General features: G+C 38.1%; 1 protein-coding gene and 1 pseudogene across 4 annotated transcripts in view; one reads left to right on the forward strand and one right to left on the reverse strand.

Annotated features, from left to right (window-relative positions):
* Window positions 1-24,933, reverse strand: part of SLC25A31 (solute carrier family 25 member 31) — a 29,166-nt gene extending 4,233 nt beyond the window's left edge. The window contains exons 1-5 of one of the 4 annotated variants that reach the window (XM_086346808.1): window positions 23,690-24,933; window positions 11,914-12,041; window positions 5,290-5,407; window positions 2,282-2,436; window positions 711-836 (exon numbers count right to left, since the gene is read on the reverse strand). In XM_086346808.1, the coding sequence (XP_086202934.1) occupies window positions 711-836; window positions 2,282-2,436; window positions 5,290-5,407; window positions 11,914-12,041; window positions 23,690-23,933 (771 nt within the window). In that variant the 5' untranslated portion in view covers window positions 23,934-24,933. Of the gene's footprint in view, window positions 1-710; window positions 837-2,281; window positions 2,437-5,289; window positions 5,408-11,913; window positions 12,042-12,448; window positions 12,470-12,607; window positions 12,728-23,689 lie in introns of those variants that run through there. The other 3 variants (XM_086346810.1, XM_086346811.1, XM_086346812.1) reach the window with 3 other exon arrangements.
* On the forward strand, window positions 3,467-4,768 carry LOC147355165 (small ribosomal subunit protein uS5 pseudogene; annotated as a pseudogene).
* Window positions 24,934-25,694: the final 761 nt, after the last annotated feature.

Consider the following 25,694-nt stretch of genomic DNA (forward strand, 5'->3'; position numbering starts at 1 on the left):
TCGTGCCCAACTCTTTGCGACTCCATGGACTGCAGCCCACCAGGGATTTTCCAGGCAAGGATACTGGATTTGCCATTTTCTTCTCTAGGTGATGTTCCCGACCAAGGGGTCAAACCTGGGTCTCCTGCACTGCAGGCCGATTCTTTACTGACTAAGCTACCAGGGAAGCCCATTTGTTTCACTAGAGCTTGGTGAATAGTCACTCACTTATTTGCTAAAGGAATGAATATAATAAGTATCAGCAATGGAGATCAACAGTATCAAAATTTTGGTCTGGGGATTTACATTTAGGATATACATCATAATAAATATGTTTTCCTCCTTGGAGTTAAAATTATTTACTTTTACTAAAATATACTACAACAAATGATTACATGTGTCAGTGGCCTGTGACTGGGCTTATTCTACTTAATCTAATATTCAGTTAAGACAGACACATTCTCATCTAATCCCTGCCATGCCCCTCCACTCTCCAAACAGTAATATACACTGCAGGAGAGAAAGACATTGCTGTTCTGATAGCAGACATGGAAGAAACTTTGCTGGATGATGACTCACTGCTTATGACAGGAATCAAAACAAAACATATCATGTATTAATTTTAGTAATAAAATGAAGGGCCTATGTCTTTTAGTCAAATGTCTCTAAATTACACTTGAATATCAGAGATATTAGAAAACTCAATTAAGCTTACAAATAATATAAAATACCTGCATCATCATACGTCTTCTAACTGTGTCAAAGGGATAAGAGAGTATTCCAGAGCACGTAGTCACAACTTGAGCAATGAAAAAGGAGACAAGAAAAGGTGTCTCCTTTGGTTTTGGTAATAAGCCCTAGAAAAGAAAAATTATCAAATAACCATCTAAATTTCCAAAATACCTTAAATTATTAAGTCAAAGGAAAATTCATATATATATATATATGAAAGAGGGCTCAATTATATTTAAAATGCAATAAAAAAGTTGGATTTAGTATGGAAAGATTAAAATAATAGCAGGAGATCAATAAGAAAGGAGAACCCCACACATGGCTATATTTTTTACGTTTATTTGAAAAAGAATAGTATATCTGCAATTATAGGAGATTTGTTATTAATAGCACTGAAAACGAGAGGAGACGGTAGCCAGTGACCAAAAAAGTTCTTCCACTGCTCTTCCTCATAGAGTTGGAATCAGGATGAAAGAATGCCTATTACTATTGACAGATGACATTTGATAAGCTTTAAAGCTCTAAGCTAGTGAAGACACATTTCTAAATTTTACAACTACTACGGCTTGTAATAGAGAAAAGCAGAGGGAGAGTGAACATAAATTTTTCTACGATTAAATAAACGTATATAATATCCTGTAATTTCCATTAATCTGTCTGTCTAAAAAATACACTACGAACTAAAAGCAATATGTCCAGACTGTAATAAAAATGACATTCAACTACAGTTGTACTGAACAGGGAGAGCAGAGATAATATATGACACCATCATAAAATTTCCCTCAGGTTTTAATCTTAATAGTAAATAATACTGATATTAATTTCATTGCTTCTTTTTAGAAGCATTATGATATAGTGATTAAGAACATGGGATCTGTGCTTGCCACATAAATTACTTGGCCATTTCTAGATTATTTATTTTTAAAATGGGATATATTAAAAGCTCTCATAGTGTTTGGATATAAAGTCCTTAACAAGGTTCTTGAAACTAAGTAACAGATCAAAAAATGGCAGCCATTATTACTATCTCTGTTTCCTACCTTACGGAAGCACTACTAACATCTGAAATGAAAAGGCAAATAGCAGAACCTGGAGAACAATACAAAATTTAATAATACCCAACAGATCACTGAGCTATAGTAGCATATTTATCATATTTAACTATTATGCCTTGCCTGTTTTCCAATGATGATAGTAAGCTGACAATATGCATGTAAAAAAGTGATAACAAAATGAATGTAAAATTAGAAAATAACTGTTAGAAGATGCCTACCTATATACCAAATATTCAATTATGATATAAATCTAATTAGCATGTTTTCTATTTGAGTCTTCCAGTCCAAGCAGCACAAACACTTTATGTCTATGCTTTATATCCAAATTCAGGTTCATAATGGAGTTATAATTTAATTAGGTTATGGCAAAGTCATGATTAAACAGAATGCTATAATGTCTCTTATGTCATCATTTTGATTTCTATAATTAAAGTAAACATACTTGCTGAACATATTACTAATTAGAACAACAAAAAGAAACAATTTTTTTAACATATACTAAAGTATCAAATTACCTTAACTGTGTCATAAGCTCCAAAATAAGAAGCTCGGTACACAATGATGCCTTGAACTGAAACACCAAACCCTTGGTATAAACCAACAATTCCATCTGATTTTGCTATTTTCATAATACAGTCACCTAAACCCTTGAACTGTCGCTCTTCAGGACCTAAAATACAGCCATTTAAAATTTATTAGCAACATTATAATCAGATAAACACTTTAATCAAAGTAAATTAATTAAACATTTTACAGATTTAAATTACCTGGTACTAACACTTAGAAATCTTTCTAACAAACAAGGCACAAATCGAAACCTTCCCATTCATTTAAAGATAATTAAGATGTCAAGTAGTATCAAGATATTTTAACTGCAAATATATAAACAATCTATATATAAACAATCTAATTCAAGCAATCTGACTGGCTTAAAACATTTCAATAAAATTACCATTCAATAAAGTTACTAGTTAGCATTCAGAAAATACTTAGGCATTAAAAACGTCTACAACTTGCTTCAGTTGAAGAGCAAAAGGACAGATAACACAAAAAGGAAAAGCTAAAAACTAGTAACTTTAAGGATTATTAATATTTTAGATGCGGTGTCATATATTTCTAGTGTTTGATGGGTTTTGTTTTTAATTTTCCCTTGACCTAGAAATCTTTGATAACATTTTAGAATTATATATAGAATACAATGTTTCAAAATAAGGTTCTTCCAATTTTGAGAGAAAACAAAACTATAGAATTGAAATTAAACCAGGATGCATGTTATTTTCATTTTCTTAACAAGAAAATCTGGACTGCCAGTTAAACATGATAGATCAAACTCCTCATCTTTGTCCAAACTGTCATCCCTTCTGAGGCCTTTTCTCTGATCATTTATCTAAAATTGACATCATTCTCTTCTCCTAAATTTTTTTCCCTAGCATTTATTGCTAAGTGACAGTAGGTTTTCGTCATTTTTTCCTTTTTTTATTACTATAATCTCCACTAGACTGTAAGGTACATGAACCATGAGCTCCATGATTAATATGGTGTATCTCAAGCAGGACCTACTTTACTGGAGGCACCAAATAATACTTGTTGAATGAATCTCTGCTTCCTTGAGAAATTCTATTAAAATAATAATAAGGGAAAAACAGGTTTAAAGCAAAAAAGAGTACATGACAAGAATAAAGTTCACAAATTTTGGCAAGATGGAAAGGAGGTGGAAGAGTGGTAACTCACTCAGAGTGAGCAGAGAAAGTTGAAACCTTTCTTGCAGAGGGAGATACTGTTGAAAAGAGAACTACATGTCTCCAATAATCACAGAAATTTAAAATTAAAGGAATTAAGTACTGTTGTGGTAAGGCTCCAATTTGTGCTGGAGTCACATGGGGCCAACCTTCACAATTACTGAAAAAGACACACAAAGATACATCATTGTGAATGTCAAATCATCAGGGATATAAGGTAATTAAAAAGAAAAAAACACCAAATGGATGATGAATGCACTGTAGGGGGGGCCTGGAGGCCCTGGAGTGGGGGGGGCCTGGTGGCTTCTGTGGAGGCTTTGGCAGCGGCACTGGTGTCCAGGGCTGAGGTTGCAGAGCTTGCAGAGGCAAAGCCAAGGGCATCACCAAGCTGGACCACCTGGTCAAGGACATGAAAATCAAGTCCCTGAAGGAGATCTATCTCTTCTTTTTGCCCATCAGGCTATCTGAGATCATTGACTTTTCAGATCATTGACTTTTTCCTGGGGCATCCCTTAAGAGAAAGGTTTTAAAGATTATGCCTAGGCAAAAGCAGACCTGTCCTGGCCAGTCGACCAGGGTCAAGACATTTTGCCACCACTGGGGATTGCAAGAGACATGTCAATTTGGGTGTCAAGTGCTTAAGGAGGTAGCCACTGCCATTCATGGGGCCACCATTCTGGCCAAGCTCTCCATCGTCTCTGTGCTGTGAGGCTCCTGGAGAGACAAGAACAGCGAGCCCCACACTGTCTCTTATAAGGTGACAGGCCGCTGCTGTGGCTCCGTGCTGGTGCGCCTCATCCCAGTCCTCAGGAGCACTGGCACTGTCCTAGCCTCTGTGCCCAGGAAGCTGCTGCTGATGGCTGGAACTGACGACTGCTGCACCTCTGCCAGGGGCTGCCCCGGAACCTTGGGCAATGTTGCCAGGGCCACTTCTGATGCCATTTCCAAGACCTACAGTTATCTTACTCCTGATCTCTGGAAAGAGATGTTGTTCGCCAAGTCTCAGTATCAGGACTTCTCTGACCATCTCGTAAAGACTCATACTACAGTTTCTGTGCAGAGGACCCAGCCTCCACATAGCCACCAGATAGTTTTATATGAGAAAAATATAATGAATGAAGCCAGAAAAACAAGAAAGAAAAGTCATATACAGAAGGATCAGCAGTAAGAAAATGATTTCTTAAGAGCAGTATTAGAAACTAGACTCCAGAGTAATGCTTTCAAAATTGTGAAAGAAAATGATTTTAATTCCAGAATTTTACATATGGCCCAATGTTAAAAGAGTGAAACAGACGTTTCAGATAGCCAAGATCTCACTTTATCTCCTATCCACCCTCCTTAGAAAGCTATCAAAAAATACATCTACCAAAACAAGGGTGTGAAGAAACACAGAAAGATGTGATAAATAAGTAAGGACAGAGGAAAAGGGAATCTAAGGTGAGAGTTATACATGTAACCTAGAAAGGGGCCACAGTCAAGACAGGTAAATAAGTGCATGAAGGGATCTAGGGGATGGCTCTCTAAATAACAAAAACAGAAACAAACCAGAAGTTAAGTGCTCTTTGTGGCTTACTTTTTTGTTACTATAGTGTTGGCCTTCCTTTCCCTAGTTTAAAAGAAAAGAAAAAAAGTAGTAATCTTTAGGCTCTATGGACTTTACCATTTGGTTGAGAATAAAATTTTTAGGTTGAATGCAACACTACTGTTAAAGCATAACTATGATAAATAATACAGTGTTCAAAACCACAAAGAAGGAAGAGTTAGCATTTCTAATAATCCCGTACCTTTTCCAATATCAGCACCTAATCGGGTTCGGGCAAAATCTAGTGGGTAAACTACACATAAGGATGTTGCCCCAGCAGCTCCACCAGAAGCCAGGTTTGCCAAAAACCACCTCCAGAACTGAAACATATTAATTAAAAAGTAGTTATTAAACTATAGAATCTGATTTTTAAAAATCCTTTATTTTTATAAGGTTAAAAAGCCAGATTTACAAGATGCTTTTATAAAATAAACACCTAAAATAAGCATGTATTATCAACCAAAATACTTCATGTCCACGCAGGCTTTGTTTCTTACCAGGCAGTCTAGGAGATACAGGCTAGATGCTGATATATTGAAATTCCAAGATATTTTAATATCCTCCAGCAAAAGCGGCCCAGATTAGCACAAGAAGCCACATAAGATACTCCACTCTTTAGACTGTATAAAGCTTTTTATTAATAATATATCTTTTTATTACTAAAATGTTAGGTATCTGTGGAGGCCTCATCCATATCAGTTGCATGGACATTTAGGTTGTCTACATTTTTCGAGGCCTTAATTCTTAATTCATTTGTTTATTTCACAAAGCAAGTCATGGGGCCTTGTCCAGAGTAAGAGTAATGCATTCAATAAATATTTGTTTAATGAAGGGTACTTGGACTCCCACAGTACCTTTTAACGTGAAACTCATAAGTTCTACTGTACAGACAGCCATGTTTCATAATCACATAGAGATAATGAGACCAGAAGATAGCTAATCCATAGTTTGTAAGATGACATGTAACCTGGCAGAAAAAGAGGAGCTAGGCCACAGTTTAAATCTTAGAAATGTGAATCTAGAAATTCTAGGCCAGTTAGTAGTAGGGACAGAAAAGGAAAAAACATTAAATAATGTTTTTAGGTTTCAGTCTACTTTGAGACTGTTGAAAGCTACAGATACTTTCCCAATAAAAATCTCACATATATAAACACAGTTTTATTGTAAAAGTTTAAGTTATTCCTCAAGTTTGCATGGATCTCAGGTAAAGAACCCCACCACCACTTGAAAGGTTAGTAGGAATCACTATGATATTAACACTGAACTTAAAAGAAATAAAATGTAGGGAAGTAAAAAAGATGGGCAATAATGAGAAAATGCAGAGCAAATAGATACACACAAAAAACCAGATCATTACAGACAGAGATAGACTAAATGACCTGGGAGACAAAGATAAAGAGTATATAGTTTGATCCCTACAGCTGCCTGTGGTTCAAATTCCACTGCAGTAAATATGTCTTTTTCTTGAAGTAATTTCTCTGCTTCTTACAAGCAAATAGGCCAAATTAAATAGGCTACGCAGCACAAAGATTTATAAAGTGCATCTTAAGTTCAATTTAACATTCTACTTTCTTCCTAGATAAGAGAAAGAAAACAGATCTATAACTTTCTGGGTGAATGATTGTATAATTTACATAATTTACTATTCAAACAGGGACCCCTCTGATAGTGAAAGTGGGGCCAATGAGAAAGCAATGCAGGCAAGCACAAAATGTATAAATAGTATGGCCAAACTACTAGGGGAAGGAAGGCAGGAAAGGTTAAGGAGGATGGAAGGAGGAAGGAGACAAGAAGACTCCATGCTGAATGATAATTCTGCAAGTGTTTCCATAACAGATAAAGTCTGTCCCTCCACAATTAAGCTTGAAAATAACACAGACCCAGAAGTTGTTTTTTAAGTTTGTAATTTCAGATATTACTATACTGTAAAAGAGGGCTTCCCAGGTGGTGCAGTGGTAAAGAATCTGCCTGCCAATGTAGGAGATGAAAGAGACGTGGGTTCAATCCCTGGGTCGGGAAGATCCCCTGACGAAGGAAATGGCAACCCACTCCCAGTATTCTTGCCTAGAAAATCACATGGACAGAGGAGCCTGGTAGGTTACAGTCCACGGGGTAGCAAAGAGTCAGACACAACTGAGCACCACCACCAAACTATAAACGGAGAGGGAGTGAAAGCAATCAGGAAAGGAGAATAAGAGGGTTTAGGGGGTTTGGAGGAAAATAATCCTATTCATTTTCATCTGTTGACAAATAGATGATAAACTGCCTCCAAGCACAAATACCTGGGACCAAAGTTCTTTCTAACAGTTTGTGTGGGCATGGAAGAGAGCAGGAAGCTCTAGTCTCCGATGAGGGCTGTGCTGGTAGCTGCTTAGGAGCAGCAGAGACGTATTTTATGCCCAGGTTCAGCTAACACTCATCTAGTTTAGTCACCTCAGCTGAAAGAGGAGTAAGAGTATGGTAGAAAGAACTGAATTTGGGAATTAGAAAGACATGAACAAATGACTAGGGCAAATGCTTTAAGCTCTGTCTTGTTTTCCTATCTGTACGTTTGAGGTAAAAATAACTACCTCAAAGGGCAAGGTAAAAGTTCAGTGAAAGAGTATATAGTAGGCACACACCTCCCTACCATGGTTATTTTTTAAAAACCTTTTACTCTGACATAATAGCAGATTAACATGCATCCTAGTACATATGAAGTCTATAAACTTTTCAAGCAATTTTCCCCAAAGATAATATCTAGCATAATTACATGTGTGCATGCTCAGTGGTTCAGTCGTGTTCGACTCTTTATGACCCTACGGACTGCATGTAACCTGCCATCCTCTGTCCATGGGACTCTCCAGGCAAGAATACCGGAGTGGGTAGCCATGCTCTCTTCCAGGGGATCTTCCCAACCCAGGGATCAAACCCAAGTCTCCTGTGACTCCTGCATTGCGGGAGGATTCTTTGCCCACTGAGCCACCGAAGCCCAGCATAACTATAGTAGAGGAAATTAACATTGATGGAAATCCACCTTATTCAGATTTCACAAGTTTTACACACTCATCAGTGTGTGTATTTAGTTCTATGCCATTTTACCATATGTGCAGATTCATATGACCACCAATTATCACAGTGGACAGTTCCATGATAAAGATCCTCCATTTATGGACCTCTTTATAGCCACCTCCCTCTCTCCTGATAACCACTATTATGTTTTCCATCTCTATAATTTTCTTACTTCAATAATGGTAAATAAATGAAATCAGAAAGCAAATATTTTTTGAGATTGGTATCTTTTCAGTTAGCATTCAAAGTTGCTGTTTGTATCATGTTTGTTCTTTTTTAAAACTATATGGTAAAACTTACTGTTTAGGCATTTTAAGTGTATAATTCAGTGGCATTAAGGACAACACTGTATAAACATCATTACTATTTCTAGAACTTTTCATTATGCCAAACATAAACTCTGTACCTATTAGAGAATCTCCCTCCCTCTTACCCGTGGGAACCTCTATTCTACTTTCTGTCTCTATGAACTTGCCTTTTCTAGATCCCAAGAGGATCAGACAATACTTGTTTTATTAAAACGTGTTTCTCTTTATTGCTTAGTGATCTTCTATGGTGTGATGTACCACAGTTTAAGCATTCACCTGGGACATCTGGGTTATTCCCAAATTTTTGTCTATTATGAAACAATCTTCTATGAACATTGTATACTTTGCTTTTTTGTGAACAGAGGTTTTTTTTCTCTGGGATAAATGCCCAAGAGTTGGACTGTATGATAAGCATATGTTTAGTTTGTAAGAAACTGTCATATTCTCTTGAAAGCGGCAAGATCATTTTACATTCCCACTAGCAGTGTAAAATTCAGCTTCTCTGAATCCTTGCCAACAGCTAGTACTGTCACCAGTGCAGCCAGCCCGAGAAGCATGTAGAGATATTTACTGTGGTAGACCAACTACTTTTAAATCACATACACTGACTTGTTTTTTCTATCTTCTATGTTTCTTTGAAAACCAGATAAGAAACCCAAAATACTGAATTTTCATTTTCAGGGTTTTTTTTTTTTCCACTTTTCTTAGGGCAGGAACAGAGATAGGAGAAAATTTTGATGTCTAAGTGCAGAATTAGAAGGGTCATTAGTAGCCAAATTTAACAAATAATATATATTTAAACATTACATATTACTTTTGACTGAATATCTTTACATTCTAAATAAGACTGCATGTTCTTTCTTTTTTATTGTTCTTTTCTTATCTTTTGGCCACACCTTGCAGCATGTGGGATCTTAGTTTCCCAACCAGTGACAACCTGTGCCCCTTGTATTGGAAGCATGGAGTCTTAACCACTGGACCACCAGGAAAGTGTTAGCATATTCTTTAGAAGCATACTAAAAATGTTTTTACCTCAAGCTCTACTGATTTGAAATTTATTACAGAGTTTTAACAGAGATCAGAGTTAACTGAAACTTTTAGAGCCATGTTATTTACACCGTTAGGGACAGATGTTAGTAACATAAATTTTCTAGTTAATTCTGGAGTTAATTGCTCCATCTGGCTTAGTTTTACAGGAATTATCTTTTGGGGGAGATAGGGTGGAAAATGTTCAGTAAAGGGTTAATTCAGCAGGCTTGTGTTGCCCAAACCCTGCACATACTGAAAAGATCTCCCTCCTTGACCAAACTCAAAGGTTCCTTTGAGGAAACTTTCTGAGCCCGTGGAATATCCTATCTAGTAAGACTGTCTTTATATGCCAGAAGCTTTGGCAATACCAGATAGTTTATACTAACATTGATTTATGGTGAACACCCCTTTGTATACTTGGGGCTTTGGGCTAAACTATATCAATTTGACCTTTTGAGTAGGTGGCAGCTGTAGCTGGAGACTGAGTAGCTGAGTCTATTATACATGCCTATGAAACTGACTCCCCTCCCACAAAGACCTGACCACCACGGCTCAAGTGAGCAACCTTATTTGACAGTATATTATATATGTTGTCTCACTTTATTGCTGGGAGAACTAAGTGCTGTCCAGCTGAGTCTACTAGGAGAGGACACCCAGAAGCTTGCACCTAGTTTCTCTTAGATTTTGTCCTATGTGCTTTTTTAACCTACATCTTTTTGCTGTAATAAACCAGGAGTATAATAGCTTTTCTGAGTTCTTTGAGGGCTAGTGAATCACTGAACATGAAGACAGTCTTGGGGACTCTGATACAAGTCCGTAGTCAAAAGAAGTTCCAACTATTACAAGTTCCAACTAAAGATCCCTTAGTTATTAAATTTGTGTTAAGAGGTTTATAGAAACTTGTAAAAGTTAATATAATTCTAAATTTCCATATGTAATTTCTATGACTTAATACATATTATAATATGCTAACAGTTATTAATGCTTTAATTATTATTCTTTCCACTACTTAAGCACCTCCTCCCCAAATAAAACTCCACAGATTTTTAATGGATAAAGAAGATGTTGTACATATACAATGGAAAATAACAGCTATAAAAAAAGAATGAAATAACACCATTTGCAGCAACATGGATTAACCAGAGATTATCACAGTAAGTGAAGTAAATCAGAAAGAAATACGGTATCACTTATATGTGAAATCTAAAATATAAAAGAAATGGACCTATCTACAAAACAGAAGTAGACTCACAGACATAGAGAACAGACTTGTGGTTGCCAAGGGGTATGGTGGGGTGAGGGAGGGAAGGAGGGGGGCGTTGGGTTAGCAGAAATAAAATACTATATATATGATGGATAAACAAGGTTCTACTGTATAGCATAGGAAACTATAGTCAATATCCTATGATAGGCCATACTGGAAAAGTATATTAAAAAGAACGTATATATACATGTCTAACTGCTTCACTTTGCTATACAACTCCAATACTTTGGCCACCTCATGCGAAGAGTTGACTCACTGGAAAAGACCGATGCTGGGAGGGATTGGGGGCAGGAGGAGAAGGGGACGACAGAGGATGAGATGGCTGGATGGCATCACCGACTCAATGGATGTGAGTTTGAGTGAACTCCGGGAGTTAGTGATAGACAGGGAGGCCTGGCGTGCTGCAATTCATGGGGTCACAAAGAATTGGACGTGACTGAGCGACTGAACTGAACTGAACTGAACTGCCTCACTTTGCTATACAGCAGAAATTAACACAATATTGTAAATCAACCATGCTCTAATTGGAAAAAAATACCTCAGGTAAGACAAATCCAACTACTTCTTAGAAAATTTTAGAGACATTAAAATATAATTACCTGCTTTTTCTAAAAACAGAACTACCATATGATCCAGCAATTCCACTCCTGGGTATATGTCCAAAAAATACAAAACACAACTCAAAAAGATACAGGCACCCCAATGTTCATAGCAGCATTATTTGTAACTGCCAAGGTTGTAAAGGTATGTAATCAATCCAAGTGTCCATCAACAGATGAATGGATAAAGAAGATGTTATATATATAAAATGGAATACTACTGAGCTATAGAAAAGCAAGAAAAATTTCTATTTGCAGCAACATGGACAGACTCTGATGGTATTATGCTAAATGAAGTAAGTCAGAAAAAGACATACACTTCATGATATCACTTCTATGTGGAATCTATAAAATACAACAAACTAGTGAATAAAACAAATAAGAAGCAGATTCACAGATACACAAAACAAACTAGTGGTTACCAGTGAGAAAAGGGAAGGGGTGCAGATAGGGGTGTGGGGGAAAGGGTTACTATGGGATAATTTGAATCACATATGTGAAACTGTTAAAAACTGTAAAGCACTATATAATTTAAAGAAGCTTTCATTCAATTAAAAGTAATAAAAAATAATTACCTGTTTTTCTTTATTAACTCCAGACATGAACAGTTGTTTGTATTTGTCTTTGAAAGCAAAGTTTAGAGCTTGTGTTGGAAAATACCGGATTACATTTGCCAAATTGCCACGCCAATAACTGAGGAAACCTACAAAAGAAAGCATACTAAATATAAACTTGTATTATTATTAAATAATTTGCATAGTTTTAACAAACTTAGCTGTTTGAACTACCTAAAACTTACATCTTTTCTCATGAGAAAAAAAAGAAATTTACATGTGTCTCCAACTGAAGGAAAAAAGGCTGTGTTAACTCCAAGCACTCCATTTCAATTTTGTTAATTTCCAATAAGAAGCCTTGACTACCTAAAAACCTATGGAAAGCATTACCAGCTGAATATAGGTCTCTTCACTAATAGAAAAACAGAGCTTACTAGTACTCATAAGAGAAGTTTAGTCTCATTTCAAATCATAAAATACAATTCCTATGGTGACAAGTCTGTTGGAACAAAATTGTGTTGTATATATACTCCTGAGAATGAGGTAAGAGTCTTACCTTTATATTTTATAACCTAGCCAAATAACAGGAATTCACAATTCAAGTTTCCAGAGGCCTGACGAAGAGACAGGAGGAAACTTTCAAGGTTAATAATCTTCCCAATTCAAATCTCCATGGACTAAATGACCAAACTTTATAATTCAGTCACTGTGTTACCTGATAAGTCAGAGCTGCCTTTATAATCCTTTAGCTGCCCCAGAATACAACAGGCGATCCCTCCAGGACCCATAGTTGTATTTACAGATGGTTGAACCCTGCTACTCTTAAGATAGCTCTAGTCCCAGCTTGGAGAAAAGAATACCCATAAACAGTCTCCTAAAGATAAAAATTTGAATGAAGATAATCTCAGTTGACTGCGCCCAGTGCTCAGAAACTGAAAGTTGGATCAGATAAATACACAGAAAGATATTTATTTGTTAAATAAATAAGTATACTTTGTGGGAAGTAAAATTGAGTATTAGTGAATCCCAAGGTGAATGTAAAGCAGCTGTATAGAGACAATTAAGATATTAATGGCCAAGACATAATCTTTTCAGTCCTCACAGCTGATTCAGTTACCTGGCATTCAGTTGCAGGCATAAATTACTAGGGCATTTAACATGTAATGATAACAGCCACAACTTCCTGAGCACTCAATGTGTACCAGGCACTGGCAAAGGCTATACTTGTACATTTAATTTAATCATCACACTAAGATTATGATACATGTTCTCTTATAGTACCCATTTCATACATGCACAAACTGAAACTTTTATAAATTTAAAAACTATAATCAGGATTTAGAATCAAGTTTTATGTCTGTCTCCAAAGCTCTACTGAAGCTTTGAGTTTCTGGAGAAGCAAATCCTAGAAAAGTTTGAAAATGATTAAAGTATGGTAAGTAAATAAAAATCTATTTTTTTAAAAAATGGAAAATGATTATTGTAAAAATGTTTGAGGCAATATTAAAAAAAATACTAATTTCTAGGAACTGTTTTTTATTCATTTAATCCTCATAATCACCCATGAGGTAGGTAATATTAATCTCTCCATTTTATATATGAAGAAATGCATTAAAAACAACTTCTAAGGCATAAACAAGTTAGTTAAATAACTTGCCCAGTATCACTTAGGTCAGAAAATTGTACACCTGGAATTTAAACTCAAGCAATCTGGCTCAATAATTCAGTCCCTTAACTACAATACTTTCCTTAATCATGCAAATATCTTTTGTACCTAAGAAAGGTCAACGTTTTCTTTAATGGAAGCAAAATAAAAATCTTAAAACATGAGAAATGTAAGCAAATTATAAAAGAATATTGCTTGCTAGTTACAGCCACATTGAATTCCTGAGGGAGATTGATGAATCTAATTTTCAGAGGTATTTTTAGTGATTTCTAAGTTCTTCATAGTTAACAACATTTAACAACATAGTTAAGCATTTGTATTTTCTGCAGACTTGCGGAAGAGAAACACTGAAAGTAAAATATGACTGTAAATGATACTGAAGAATAAGATTTTATTTTCTACACCTGTGTTACAGTAACACAATAACAGATTACTGGCTGAGGATAGAGTCGATCTTAAAAGTAAAAAAAAGAACATGTTGGCTGGAGAATGGCCAATGCAGTCAAATGGGATTTAAATTAAAAATCATCACTTGTTTTTTAAAAAACTAATAAACTGAGCTTAAAAAGCGTTGTGTATAAAAAATGTATTGGAATTCCCATTTTATACATGGCTCTTATTTATTAATAGTCATTTTGGAAATGGTTGATTTAGATGGTATTGAGATATTACAGGTTTCAGATTGTGAGCTGTTATATAATATGATTATGAAAAGTGTGAAAGTGTTCATTTCTCTGTCGTTTCTGACACTTGGTAATCCCACGGACTGTAGCCTGCAAGGTTCCTCTGTCCATGGAATTCTCTAGGCAAAAATACTGGGGTGGGTAACCATTCCCTTTTCCCAGGGATCTTCTGGACTCAGGGATCAAATCTGGGTCTCCCACACTGCAAGTAGATTCTCTACTGTCTGAGCCACCAGGGAAGTCCGATTATAATTACAGTACTGAATTAATATCTATTTCACAAAAGAGTATCACAAATAAGTAGTAAAAAGCTTTTAACTTTGGCTAACGTATTGAATCGGAGAAGGCAATGGCAACCCACTCCAATACTCTTGCCTGGAAAATCCCATGGACGGAGGAGCCTGGTAGGCTGCAGTCCATGGGGTCGCACAGAGTCGGACATGACTGAAGCGACTTAGCAGCAGCAACGAATTGAATATAAAGAGAAAATTCTGATGACAGACATCTGCAGATTAACAGGAACCATGACAGAGTGCCAGATTTATGACTGAGATGGTTTGGTATTGTTGACAGAATGTATTCCTTTTAGCAAAATTGTATTTGCGTGAAACAACCTAGAGGATTCAACAAAACAACTGACAACATCTCGATGAAATTCTAGAAACAAATAAACCACTAGAAGAATAACAGGAAAACTGGCAGCTTTTAATGAGTTATGTCTGAAAAAATATTTCTCTCACACAAAAATTCTATTGCATGGTTACTACTGATTCGTGGATTCCCTGAAGCTACAGGTATCAGGTTAAAAACCCTTCCTTTAGCCTTTTTCCACATTATCATGCTGCAAAACCTTACTTATTCCCTTTTTTTCAACTCACTGATGTACCAGGCTTTTAGGAGTGCCAATGTCCTTAGTAAGAGTACAAAGAGGAGGAACTTCAAAGTGGAATTCTGAATACATTTTCTATAGAAATATAATTTTGGGAGGCTAGGTTTCAGCATTTTATTAAACTATACTCTAGGTACACTATGTACCATGTAGGTTCTTTAGATAAGATTACAAAACTACTTTATATGTAAAACAAATTTATCCCAAGTACATTCATTTACAAATGATGATGAGGAATGAACATTTGTAAATTCAGGAATGTATTCACAATGATTAGAGTTAAAATGTATTAAGCACTAACCATGCAACAGACACAAGGTAGAATATTTTATAGCACTCTTTTTTTTCTAACTTTTTATTTGATATTGGAGTATAGTTGATTAACAATGTAGTGATAGTTTTAGGTGGACAGCAAAGGGAGTCAGCTACACACATTTATGTATCCATTCCTACCCCAAATTCCCCTCCTAAGGAGGCTGTCACTTGAGTTCCCTGTGCTATACAGTAGGTCCTTGTTGGTTATCCATTTTAAACATAACAGTGTTTACAGGTCCATCCCAAACTCCCTAACTATGCCTTTCCACTATTCTCTGCCCCTGGCAACTACAGGTTCATTCTCTAAGTCTGTGAATCTGTATCTATTTTGTCAGTAAACTTATTTGTATAAATTCTTTTTAGATTTTGCATATAAGGGATATCATATGGTTTTCCCCCCCTCTGACTGACTGACTTCATTCATTATGACAGCTCTAGGTGCATCACTGATCCTGCAAATGGCATTATTTCCTTCTTTTTAATGGCTGAGTAATATTCCATTGTATTTCTGTATCACATCTGCATCCATTCCTCTGTTGATGGACATTTAGGCTGCTTCCGTGTCTTGGATGCTGTAAACAGTACTGCAGTGAACACTGGGGTGCGTGTGTGCTTTATTTATTTATTTCTTGGTTGCACTGGGTTTTCATTACTGTATATGCACTTTCTCTAGTTGTGGCAAGTGGGGCCTACTCCTCATTGCGGAGTGCGGTTCTCATTGCGGTAGGTTCTCTCGTTGCGGAGCACTGGCTCTAGGCTTCAGCAGTTGCAGCAGGCGGGCTCGGTAGTTGTGGTGCATGGGCTTTGTTGCTCTGCGGCATGTGCAGTCTTCCCAAATCAGGGATCAAACTCATGTCCCCTGCAGTGGCAGACAGATTCCCATCCACTGATCATCAGGGAAGTCCCAGACCATGCTTTTCTCCAGATATATGTCCAGGAGTGGGATTTCAGGGCCATATGGTGGCTCTATTTTTAGAGGAACCTCTGGACTATTCTCCACAGCCACTGTACCAATTTACATTCCCACCAAGAGTGAAGGAGGGTTCCCTACTCTCCACACTCTCTCCAGCCTTTACTGTTTGTGGTCTGTTTTATTACAGGGATTATCCTGTTTAACCATCAAAACTACCATATGAGGTAGGTAATAAAATTATTGGGCTTCCCTGGTGGCTCAGATGGTAAAGAATCCACCTGCAATGCAGGAGACCTGGGTTCAATGCCTGGGTTGGGAAGATCCATTGGAAAAGGGAACAGCTACCCCCTCCAATACTCTGGCCTGGAGAATTCCATGGACAGAGGAGCCTAGTGGGCTACTATCCACTGGGTCACAAAGAGTTGGACATGAGTGAGCAACTTTCACAAACATACAATATTATTATAACCAGTACAGAACTGAGGAAATTGAAGTTGAGAGAGTTAAATTAAAGTTGTTCAAGGTTACAAGGTAAGGAAAAGACTGGGATTCCCAGTCTTTCCTAATTCCAGATCTTTCTACATCTATCTGACTACAGATCTAGAACTATTACATCTCTATTGCCTCTAGGGAAAAATCCACTTTGAATAAAAACAGTAGTATTTTTTGATCAGAATAAAACAAAGGAAAAGCAAGAGTGATGGAAATGTAGTAGTATTTCATTTTCTACTCATTAAGATTCTCGGAGAAGGCAATGGCACCCCACTCCAGTACTCTTGCCTGGAAAATCCCATGGATGGAGGAGCCTGGTGGGCTGCAGTCCATGGGGTCGCTAAGAGTTGGACACGACTGAGTGACTTCACTTTCACTTTTCACTTTCATGCATTGGAGAAGGAAATGGCAACCCACTCCAGTGTTCTTGCCTGGAGAACCCCAGGGACAGGGGAGCCTGGTGGGCTGCCGTCTATGGGGTCGCACAGAGTCAGACACAACTGAAGCGACTTAGCAGCAGCAGCAGCAGTCATGCAGATTAAAGGACAGTTTCCAAATATATAATCACAAAATTGATACAGAAAAACATGGGGATTGTGGTATATTTCTCCTCTAACAGCAGAACATCTAAGGTGTGTTGCCTTTTTTTTTTTTTTCCTTAATTGCTTAGTAAAAATAATCTCTTCAAAATTTAAAGATGATAAAAAAACCTCCTTGGAACTTAATTCTGAGAAAGTAATTAAGAATTAATATAAAACTTAGGGGAAAATGGGGAATAGTTACCAGGTCAGTTACTGGTCAACTTACAAGTCAAGAATGGAAATGCTAGGCATGTTTGGGTATACAGTTGACCTTTGAACAATGTGAGAGTTAGGGGCGCTGATGACCCACGCAGTCAAAAATCCAAGTATAACTTGTAGTCTGCCTCCCCTATATGTAGTTTCTCCACATCCACGATTCTGCAACCATGAAGTCAACCAACCGGGGATCATGTAGTACTGTAGTATTTACTACTGAAAAAAAAAAAAATCCACACAATTCAAACCCATGGTGCTCAAGGGTCAAGTGTATGTATATTTGAGACTTGTACACTCCAACATACTTAGACAGTCTGCCTATTAGTTAAAAAAATGCAATCAATGATTCTCAAATACGTACATACTTAAAAAAGCAAATTATGTACCTTTGCCACTATACCATCCTGTTATGTGCATCTGTAAAACACATCCAAAAGAGAAATGAAAGAATGAGATAAAGCTTCTTCATTCACACGATACTGTAAATCAACTATACTCAATAACTATACAAAAAAAAAAAGGATTCTTCATTTAAAAACCTTTTATGTGATACCAAGTACATAGCAGGGGCTTCTCTGGTGTCTCATATGGTAAAGAATCTGCCTGCAATGCAGGAGACCCAGGTTTGATCCCTGGGTCGGGAAGATCCCCTGGAGAAGGGAATAGCAACTCACTCTAGTGTTCTTGCCTGAAGAATCCCATGTACAGAGTAGCCTAGCAGGCTACTGTCCATGGGGTTGTAAAGAGTCGGATATGACTGAGCGACTAACACACACACTCACAGAGCAGACCTGCTAGGGACAGCACTGGGAATAAAGTTCTTGGTCTTATGGAACTTACATTACAAAGACAGACAATGAAGAAATAAATGTTAGGTGTCCAGAAAAAAAAACAGTAATATGCAGAAGGAGAATGAGGAAGGACTATTTAGATAGGGTGGTTAGGTCAAACTTTAAGATATTAGGACACAACTGAGCGTTTATTTTACTAGTTAAAACACAGTACTTTCAAGTATCTTGCTAATTATGATGTTTTCATACTATCATCTGCTATTATCTCAAGGCACCCTTAGAATGAGGTTCATTCTTAAAAATAATGTGAATCTATATTTCAAATAGTCTTGACAATTTCAAATATTCAAATAGTCTTATCTCTATAAATCCATTTAACAGAGCCAACATAAACTATATTTATTATACAATAATTGAGCAAGGGCTCCAGTCATCCCTTTTCCCCTGTGTTACTCTTACTCTTTTTTCAGGATGCCTTAGTGTCCTGTGATATATAACTGACACTTGGCCAATCATAGGTACCAGAGCCAAGTCATTTAATAAATATCAGTAAAGTTTATTTTCCTATTTTATTTACATAAAGCATATACTTAAGGAGATCCAACCAGTCCATTCTGAAGGAGATCAGCCCTGGGATTTCTTTGGAAGGAATGATGCTAAAGCTGAAACTCCAGTACTTTGGCCACCTCATGCGAAGAGTTGACTCACTGGAAAAGACTCTGATGCTGGGAGGGATTGGGGGCAGGAGGAGAAGGGGACAACAGAGGATGAGATGGCTGGATGGCATCAGCGACTCGATGGACGTGAGTCTGAGTGAACTCTGGGAGTTGGTGATGGACAGGGAGGCCTGGTGTGCTGCGATTCATGGGGTCGCAAGGAGTCGGACACGACTGAGTGACTGAACTGAACTGAAACCTAATATTTTAATACCCCCAAATATCATCTTCAAGATTTAAAAACCTCACTGCTTTAGCCTTCAGAAAAATATGTTTGGAAAAGTTCATATTAAAAACAGCTGATGAACTCATGTCCAGAAATACCTGAAAGAGAAGAGTTCTGTTGGGCTCTTAAAAACTGAGACTTATAATATCCTTGAAAACCTATGTTACAATATACTAAATAGAAGTTTATATTAATTAAAATATATTTACTGATACATAGCTTGCTCAGTGAAAAAGAATCACTCTCAAGACACTAAAATGTTAACTGTGGTAATATTAGCAGTTTTTTTTAAACTTTTGGTTTCTCTATATTTTGTAATTTTCTATAAGAAACATGCATTATTTGTATAATGAAGGTTTGAACAGTACTAAATAATAAAAGTATACATACAAAGTTGGAAAGTCATAAAACCAACTAAAGAATAAATCTTTAAAAACAGCATTAGTCAGGTTAAACCCGTTGATACTAAAAAGTATCAAAGACACCCAAAGAGATATTTAAAGCTATGTTCAGAACAAGAATGAAGAGATGTCTCCTTGAGGTGTAAAGAAAGACGTAAGGTAAGAAGATAGTGAGAGAGCACCTAGTTTTGCCTTCTGAGTTCACTGTCTCTTATCCTCATTTCATATTGCCTAAAGAAAGGAAAAGTTATCAGTAAAACTAGAATATGGAAAACAAGAGAAACTTCAGAACGCTGAGATGGCGATGTACCTTGATTTTCACAAGACAGAAAGTAAATTCCAGAAAACAAAAGCCTTAGAATCTGACTGCCTAGTAAAGTTCCAGAATGATCTAGCACAGTGATTCTGAACCCCACCAGGTTCCAGTTTTCCATACATAATAAATATTTTACAATGCTTCCTTTACTGCCTATAAATAGAATACAAAGACAATAACCTCTTCACTAGCTCAAGAAAAGTCAATATAATGCCTTCTTTGCTACATACAAAGAGGAAATAAGAGTTTATAATATGTATTTTTAATTAGTAAATTGGTGAGGTGTGATCACGTCAGAGACATAATAGTAATGAATCTGTTGTGTTTAAGATATACACTGACATTTTAAAAAAAGGACTTAATAATTAGTATATCTATACAATCATAATTCAATATTTAAAAATGAAGATGATGTAAGTGGTGATCAAATATGACACACAGAGCTGTTAACATGAGTTTCCACAATGATGAACACCTCTCAGTAAAATTCTGAGCAAAACAAAGTACGGTCTTTCCTCTACTTACACGACAGCTGCATTACTGAAATTAGTGTGTACTAAAATCATGCCCTGGACAGTTTACGTTGATAAGTAAATAATCAAAAACAGGTTTGAGTGCCATAAGAACATCCAGTGGGAGATCTGAGTTATTCCATTGTAGGATATGTCTTTGTTGTGCAGGACTGACCATATACAGGGGCAGCAGGATGTTTAGCAGTCCTGGATTTTGCCTTTCATATCACTGCATTTAAGGATTACTCCCCTCTTTGTGCTAAACAAAAAATTCCTCACAAGTTTCCCCAAATGCCCCTAGATGGCAATATTATCCCTGTTGTGAATTACTAATCTTTTAGCATAGGATATACCATGTGTATTGATAACAAGGCTTTGTATGTACTAGGAAACATTTTCTTAAAATTCTGCTTAAAGAAAGCTGGAGCCATAATACTATTCAGAATGGTCTCAATTTACAAGAGCCATATTGAATGTGTGTGTGCATGTACTCAGTCTTCAGAGGTGTCCTATTTTTGCAACCCAAAGGACTGATGTTGAAGCTGAATCTCCAATACTCTGGCCACCTGATGTGAAGAGCTGACTCATTTGATAGGACCCTGATGCTGGGAAAGATTGAGGGCAGGAAGAGAAGGGGATGACAGAGGATGAGATGGTTGGATGGCATCACCGACTCAATGCACATGGGCTTGGGTAGGCTCTGGGAGTTGGTGATGGACAGAGAAGCCTGGCGTGCTGTGGTTCATGGGGTCGCAAAGAGTCAGACACAACTGAGTGACTGAACTGAACTGAACTGATGGACTGTAGCCCGAGAGGCTCCTCTGTCCATGGGATTTTCCAGGCAAGAATACTGGAGTGTGTTGCCATGCCCTCCTCCAGGGGATTTTGTAGATCCAGGGACCCAACCAAGTCTCTTGCACTGCAGGCAGATTCTTTACTGCTGAGCCACCAGAGAAGCTTCATATTTAACATATTTAGGTTTAAATATTACAAAAAACATTTAAAATATAAAATGATTTAGCATTGGTCAGCACAATCTTTCCAGAATATTTAACTTTACCTCACTAAATATTTAAAGCATATTAGTAAATAATAAAGAGGCTCCTACTTCTCTGAAGAGAAATGGGAAGCTTGCTCTGATAAAATAAATGGAAGTGAAAAGATGTGAGCCATTAACTATGAAAGATCTAAATTAAGCTCCCAGACAGGGCACACTATATCCACAGTATAGATTATGCCTTAAGAGTCTATATCCTCAACCCTAAATACTCTGCTTGCAGGGTCTTAGTTCCCCCACCAGAGATCGAACTTGTGTCCCCCTGAAGTGGAAGCCTGGAGTCCTAACCACTGAACCACCAGGGAATTCCCAGGAATCCTTTTTTTATAAGAGGAAACGTAACCTATCTTAGACTTAGGAGTGAAAGAAAGGCCTGCACTTGAGTTGAACCCACTTCACATCTTGTTCAGAATATACAACAAATAGGCCTATTTCCCTTTTTAAAATTCTTATAGATGTTTCAATTGAATCCAACTATATATGGGAGGCTCAGATGGTAAAGAATCTGCCTGCAATGCAGGAGACCCAGGTTCAATCCCTGGGTCAGGAAGATCCCCTGGAGAATGGAATGATATTCTTGCCTGGAGAATCCCATGGATAGAGGAGCCTGTCGGGCTACAGTCCACAGGGTCACAAAAAGTTGGACAGGAGTGAGCGACTAATACTACACTATACAGCTCAAAGTTTCTGATCAATTTATCCTCTATTCACTTAGCTAACTTAGAAGCCAGTCTGCAAGGTGAAGGCAATGAATGATTAACAAGGCATTTTCATTATTCCTTAAAATCATTTCAATATTAACAGGAAAAACTCCACAATGAACCAAAATATCAAAATTTTACATAAAAACAGAGCCTGATGCAAAAAAAGAAAACTGATCCTGTCTCTACTTAGAGTTTTTACATTGCTCACCATAGGTTTTTCTCATTAATTTTGATTTCTAAAAATACTGCATTAAAATAGTTTGTTTCTAGACTGAGTGAGGTTCCCATGAGGCACAGTGGCAAAGAATCCGCCTGCCAATGCAGGAGACACCTTCGATCCCTGGAGGGGAAGATCCCCTCTAGAAGGAAATGGCAACCCACTCCAGTATTCTTGCCTGGAGAATCCCATGGACAGAGGCACCCGGCAGGGCTACAGTCCATGGAGTAGCGAAGAGTCGGACACAACTAAGCACGCACGCACCACTGAGGTTTTTTGGCATCTTCCTAAAACATGTGTAGACGGAGTGCCTGTTAAGCTTCAACCCCAGTCAGTCTTCAGTAGTTCCTGAGAACAAACAAGCTCTTTTCACTGAATACGTACTAGAGAGGCCCCAGTGCTTCTCTATTTGGCATGCTGCTGCTGCTGTTGCGTCGCTTTAGTCATGTCCGACTCTGTGCGACCCCATAGATGGCAGCCAACCAGGCTTCCCGTCCCTGGGATTCTCCAGGCAAGAACACTGGAGTGGGTTGCCATTTTCTTCTCCAATGCAGGAAAGTGAAAAGTGAAAGTGAAGTCTCTCAGTCGCGTCCGACTCTAGCGACCCCATGGACTGCAGCCTACCAGGCTCCTCCGCCCATGGGATTTTCTAGGTAAAAGTACTGGAGTGGGGTGTCATTGCCTTCTCCATTTGGCATACTTGTCTTAAACATGTTATTTCAGCAAATATTTCAGAACCTTAAAGCACTTATTAACATACAGCCAAGTGCCTAATGGCATCTCCCCCAATCCTGGGAGGTCAACCATTTCCCTCTTGAGCCAGGTAGAGGCGCACTGGGGTGCAAGGCCTACTAGGAAGGAGAAATGTAGAGGAAAGAGAAGGTGGTGATCCCTCCTGCCCAAGGACTGCTCACGTGTAGGCCTTCTTGACCCTGGGAAAGCAGAGCCTCATAGACTGGTTAAGAAATTGTATTATCCCAGGCACAGAAATCAACTCCCGACACACACAGCCCTGGTGCCCGCGCAGCGTCCCCTCCTGGCTCACCCACTCCCTTTTCCCAGAAGCTGACCCTGCGCGGAGGGAAGGTTGGAGCATACGCACCCTGCTCACGGGGAATCCGCACCAGGCAGTCCACGATGCCTTTGTACTGAGCCTCAGGGCTGATCTGCTTGGACGACGCCTGGACCTGCAGCAGCAGCTTCACACGCTCGATGGGCGCCACCGTCGTCTTGGACACAGCCGCCGCCACCCCGCCTGCCAGCAGGTCCTTCCCGAAGGATGTGGCGTCAAAAAGCCGCTTTTCCACCTTCTTCTCTTGCTTCCTCTTCGGAGGTTCACGCTGCATGGTGGAACAACTGACGTAAAAACGGGTAGCAGAAGCTCAAAATAAGAGCCGGAGACACGCGAGGACGAAGCCGAAAACCGCTTCAGCGTAGTCCTGGCGGGAAAGCCGCGCTCAGGACGCTGGGAGAAGGTCGCGCCAGGGGCGGGGAGCTGCGCAGGTGCCTCCAACCGCCTCCAGCCAGTGGAGCCGGTCACGTGACTCCCAACACGTGGCTCTTCAGCGTGGTACTGTCTACGCAAGTAGAGGTGCTTGGCTGCGCTTGCAGCGGCGGACAGGACTGGGAGGCTGTGAGTTCTCATATGGGAAGGGATCCGGGAGAGCCAGGCCTGTAAAAAGAGGTTTAGTAGCCCAAACACGACAGAGCAGCAAAATCAACCGTGTAGGACTAACCAAGTTTAGTTTTGGTTCCTAGAGTAACCCTTGCACTTTCTATTAGAAATCGCTTTAAAATCTTCTCCTTTAAATGTAGCAGGGGTCTTCTGTCTAGTCACTGTGTCAGTGTCTGGTTTTACTGACTGTACCCCCATAACATAATTCAACACATTTCCCTCTCCTGTATTTTATTTAATTTGGTAATTCTATCTAGAGCAGTGGTGTTCAGTCAGACGAATGCACAAATTAGAGGTGGTGTTAGGGGGTGGAGGGAGACACGGGTTTGTGCCCGGCTGTCTGTGCTTGAATTTGAATTCCCCAGGTAATTTTAATGTGCAGAGTTGGGAACGTGTTCTAGAACAGCGGTTCACAAGCTGATTTTAGGATACCTTTTCACTCTTCATGTAGAAGGCTGCAAAGAAGCTTCTGTTTTTATGTTATATATTATTTCAGAAATTGTAACAGAAAATTTTAAAAATCTCATTTAAAATAACAGTAAACCCCTACATAAGTAACATTTTTATATTAAAGAACAATTATTTTGCCAACAAAAAATGTAGTGAGAACAGCCTTGTTTTATATTTTTTTAAGTCTTTTTAAATGTCTGGCTTAATAAAAGCCTGATTTACACAGCTGCTTTTGCATTCCGTTTGCTGCAATAGTGCCCAACATATATGTAACTGCTGGAAAACTCCACTACACACTAATGAGGGAATGTGTGAAAGAGGCAAAAAATGTCCTATTATTATTAATAAAGAAATATATTCTGAATTCCTCTTTACAACTTGTTTGATGGTTTCTACTAAAGGAAGGAAGCTTCCATTTTATCATCTCGTACTCTGCAGGACTTGCAGTCTTTAAACACATCTATAAAATGTGAGATGAGTTACTGGCTTTTTTGAACTTTAGTTTGCATTTTTAAATTTATTATCCCAAGTGTGTTGTAACACTTTTAATAGTACTTGTCACTAGTAAAAAGCCAAATATTTTGGCCAGAAGCATTCCAGAGCAGGAATTTTGTTAATCTTTTGGTGACCTCATAAAACTAGTTGGCAAGTCCTACTGGTACCATGTCTGATGCTACCTTCCTTTTCTTGGCGGCTCACTTGACTCAACTGGTTTTTCAGCCTGAGTTTCTTTGTATATTGTATGCTGCTGACATATTCTTTCTAAAGTAATTTCATTTATCATTATTCCTAGCTTGAAAAATTTAAAATTTTCTCACTGCATTGACTTCAAAATCGTTTGTGAAATCCATAACAAATTCAAGAAATGATGGGCATTTTATCTGCAAAGATCTGGAAAATTAAAGACTTCATTCTCTTTTATGGTAATTTAAAGCACTTAGAAAGAAATTTAAAGGGGGAACTTCCCAAATCACACTCCAAG

Source organism: Bos grunniens, chromosome 17 (assembly GCF_055505025.1).
Source record: "Bos grunniens cultivar Pamir isolate PY7600 chromosome 17, Bosgru_T2T1.0, whole genome shotgun sequence".
Classification (NCBI taxonomy): Eukaryota; Metazoa; Chordata; class Mammalia; order Artiodactyla; family Bovidae; genus Bos; species Bos grunniens.